The following is a 4,269-nucleotide window of genomic DNA, read 5'->3' as shown; positions in this document are numbered from 1 at the left end:
AGAGCGAGAGAGAAAAAGAGAAAGAGGGAGAGAGAGAGAGAGAGAGAGAGATAGATAGATAGAGAGAGAGAGAGAGAGAGAGCGAGAGAGAGCGAGAGAGAGCGAGAGGAAACATAAGTTGTTCAATGTAACATGTGTATGTGAGAATGTGTGTGGGTCTTGAAGGTATCTATCTATCTATCTATCTATCTATCTATCTATCTATCTATCTATCTATCTATCCCCAGCTTTAGGAGCCATCCCAGTTCAATATTAATTTGTTCCTACATCATTTATTTCTATAAACTATGTCACTCAATACTAATTAAAGTCTAAACTTTCTCCTTCTGCTTGCAGAAATTAATTGTTGACAGTCACAGGTGAAGAGATTGTGATCATGGAAAATAATACAAGTTTCATTGTTCACCAAACCGTCCGTGATCCAGAGACGTAAACTGCTTCCGTGCTAGGGATTATCAGCACGTTGTCCTAAAGTGTGAACAAAGGCGTTGGTTGCCGCGTCGTCACGTGACACAGAAAGAGTGAACCCATTGAACATCACAACCTGTCACGTGGGGAGGTGTTGTTATTGCATGCTCCCTCCGCGACCCACCTTTGTCACTCAAACCACCCCTCCCATCGCCTGGACGGACTTCAATCATTTGAGACCTGCAGACTTCAGGACCCATGCGCCTGAGCTCTATTGCGTTGACTGTGAGATTCTGCCGTGTCCGGAGTGGCTGTTCAGGGCACAGACGAAGAAGTAAAGTTATACTCAGGCATGCGTTCGGGGTCCAAAGTGTTAACTTCCATATCATCCTATCATGGAATAAATAAATAAGTGTGACTCTCCATGTTTCGGAGTGGGACATAAAACGCAATTCAGCATGAAATAGAGAAGTAGCAACGAAAATAATTATCAACCATTCAGACACGCTTGATTTCATTCACTGAATTGTTAATGCTGTCCTGGAGACGACAACAGAAATGTGCAATCAATTGTGACGCCACTTCTGTCACAGTGGGTTACCGAAGTATCGAACTTTTGCACTTGGTTTCTGAGAACGTTTGTCTTTTTTATCTTCTGACTGTCTATAATTTGGAGCGGGACCTGGATTGTAGTTGGCGCCTTCCAGCTGCTGAACAGATCGTACACTAACATGGCGGTTTCGATGTTCAACGCTCTGTGTGCTTTAGCCATTATGCTTTTTCTTGGTAAGTAAGAAACACAATCAAAATAGTACAAGACTGTCACCTATTGTCGATAAGAAAAGCGATTGTCTTAGACACTAGACAGTCATGCTGATGTCTTGAACAGTTTCATTATAGTATTTAAAAATCGCAAGGGGGAAATGGGTAGTGGCCGTTTGTAGAGATGACTGTCTTCGACAGATGACACTTAGAGCAGGTTTGACGCGTTCTTTTTCCTGCATTGAAGCATCGTAAATGGTTCTTTTGTGTTTTTGTTTTTGAAGAAGAACTTTAAGACCACAAAAGAATAACGATCAACATTACAAAATCGAGATTATACTTGAAGTGTCACGACGCGGTGAAGTCGAGCGCTCCTCATTTTTTGGGCCTATGGAGTTATTGGTATCATCTTAATGCTAGTCCATTTGCTTTAATGAAAAGTATACCCATCTATCTTAAATAGAAGTCGAGATATTTTCGATCGAAGGAGGTAGGGGCTGCCTGGTTTCAGAGGTAAAATTCGCGAGAAAATGGCTACCAAAGTTAGGTGAATTCCATGGAAACTTGGAAATTAAGAATTTGTTTCGGACTTATGGTCTTCTTGTTGTGTTTGAATAAAAGCTTTTGAAGAAAATGAGCTTCTGTTTTTAGGAGTTTACTTCCTCTTGGAGCAACGTGTCTATTTTCATTATTATCATTATTATATTATTGTTATAATAATGATAATAATAAAAATAAAAATAAAAATAATAATGATAATAATAATAATAGTAATAATAATAGTAATAATAATAATTAAAATAATAATAATAATTATAATTAAAAGTGTTCTTCTTCTTCTTCTTCTTCTTCTTCTTCTTCTTCTTCTTCTTCTTCTTCTTCTTCTTCTTCTTCTTCTTCTTCTTCTTCTTCTTCTTCTTCTTCTTCTTCTTCTTCTTCTTCTTCTTCTTCTTCTTCTTCTTCTTCTTCTTCTTCTTCTTCTCATTATTATTATTATTATTATTATTATTATTATTATTATTATTATATTATTATTATTATTAGTAGTAGTAGTAGTAGTAGTAGTAGTAGTAGTAGTAGTAGTAGTAGTAGTAGTAGTAGTAGTAGTAGTAGTAGTAGTAGTAGTAGTAGTAATAGTAGTAATAATAGTAGTAGTAGTAGTAGTAGTAGTAATAGTAGTAGAGTAGTAGTAGTAGTAGTAGTAGTAGTAGTAGTAGTAGTAGTAGTAGTAGTAGTAGTAGTAGTAGTAGTAGTAGTAGTAGTAGTAGTAGTAGTAGTAGTAGTATCATTAATAATTTTTTTTTTAATTGAAAAAAAACCCAAACATTTTTTCCCAATTTAGTTACCGGTTGTTTGTTCGCTCTTCCTGAACATTATATAAATGGTTGTTATTGAGTCGATGTAAGTCTTTGTTCTAATATTTTCGTGATTTTATTTTTCAGGGAGCCAGTTTTGCTGGACTCAGGAAGAGGAGCCTGGTAAAAAGAAAAATCCCAATCAACCATGTTTTTCTTTTTGTGTTGTTGTTCGTGGTACTGTGTTTTGAAAGGGATATTTTCCTATGCTTCTCTGTCCTGATTTCTGCCCGCTTTCATATCTTGTTCTTTTCTACGTTTACTTATTCTTATTCACTTGCTCATCCTCCTCCTCCTCCTCCTCCTCCTCCTCTTTTTCTTCTTTTTTTTTCTTCTTCTTCTTCCTAATTACATTCATCCTCTTCCGCTTCTGCCTCTTCTTATTTCCTCCTCCCTCGCATTTCCCTTCGTTGTTGTCTTCGTCATTCTCCTCCTCCTCCTCATCATCATCGTGGATTCTATACCTGTTTCAAGAATGTAAGGCCATATAAATTGCAGGACATTTAAATTTAGGTTGTTTAGTGGAGTTTTGATTTCAACACTGCACCAATCTGGGCGAATTCTATCGTGAGCTATACGTTCCATTATGAAGTACTGACTCCCAAGTAGTCTTATAGTATTGAAAGTGGCGTCAAACCTATACAATGATCATTTACAACAGTGAAGCAATATAAACGTGGCTCCGTAAAGTTACTGTCGAGAATTTTATTGAAAAGTAGACTGGTAAAAGAAGCCGTAAATATGGCACTTCTAAAAGAAGCCCGCGTCGGCCACACTTTTATTTTTTTTTAATATTTAGTAAGAGACGAATGCAGTGGTTTCTGGGACACATGGGTTGATATAAAGGCCTGGAATATGTTGTTCTCACAGGAAAAACAAACGGCAAAAGTAACAAGTGTAGATAAGGAAAAACTTACAAAGAGACCTTGAACAGATAGGTCAATTCTTCTTCTTCTTCTTCTTCTTCTTCTTCTTCTTCTTCTTCTTCTTCTTCTTCTCCTTCTTCTTCTTCTTCTTCTTCTTCTTTATTATTATAATTATTATAATTGATATTACTTGAGTGTATAAATGCCCTGGTATGCATCAACAGAGTGTGTGTGCAGCTGTATCAAGGCCGCTATACCCGAAGACAAGGCAGAGAGAGAGGAGTTTGTGGAGAATGAGAAGAAAAAGATCGTAAAAGAACTGCATGTCGACAAGAAGGTATGGTTGCGTCAGGTTAATTTGCTCACCTTTTTTTACTTCATTTATTAGAACCATTCATTAATAATGCTGTTTTCGTTCTTGTGGTTGCTATCTTTGTTGTTGCTGCTGTTTGTTTTATTACTGTCTTTGTTTGTTTTTTTGTTTTTGTTGCTGTTGCTGCTGCTGTTGTTGTTGTAGTTGTTGTTGATGTAATTTGTGATCACCCTAGCATATTCGAGTTTTCATTTTTAGGATTCTTTCTTAACATTGTTTTTTTTGTTTTGTTTACTTCATCATCATCATCATCATCATCATCATCATCATCATCATCATCATCATCATCGTCATCTTTAAGTTTCATTTTTAGTTCAATCAAACTTCATCTTCCAGTAAGTTGAACCCAATTAAATGAAACCCTCCCATCCCCACTCCCGTCTCCCAGAGAAAACAAACAAACAATCATATTGTGTCGTACTCAGTGGTTTTTAATCTTCAGGGTAAAAAAAATACAGAAACCGTCAGTTTCTGATCAGGGTTAATACGTGCGGCATGGTGTCCG

The 4,269-nt window shown here is 36.7% G+C and overlaps 1 protein-coding gene across 1 annotated transcript in view; it reads left to right on the top strand.

Annotated features, from left to right (window-relative positions):
- The first annotated feature begins 360 nt into the window (after nucleotides 1-360).
- Nucleotides 361-4,269, top strand: part of LOC101855640 — an 8,417-nt gene continuing 4,508 nt past the window's right edge. The window contains exons 1-3 of the mRNA XM_005097742.3: nucleotides 361-1,194; nucleotides 2,613-2,648; nucleotides 3,616-3,728. Of these exons, the coding sequence (XP_005097799.1) occupies nucleotides 1,140-1,194; nucleotides 2,613-2,648; nucleotides 3,616-3,728 (204 nt within the window). The 5' untranslated portion in view covers nucleotides 361-1,139. The remainder of the gene's footprint in view (nucleotides 1,195-2,612; nucleotides 2,649-3,615; nucleotides 3,729-4,269) is intronic.

This window comes from Aplysia californica, unplaced genomic scaffold, assembly GCF_000002075.1.
Source record: "Aplysia californica isolate F4 #8 unplaced genomic scaffold, AplCal3.0 scaffold00163, whole genome shotgun sequence".
NCBI lineage: Eukaryota > Metazoa > Mollusca > Gastropoda > Aplysiida > Aplysiidae > Aplysia > Aplysia californica.
The sequence above is the reverse complement of the archived record's forward strand: the minus strand, read 5'-3'. Positions and strand labels throughout refer to the sequence as shown.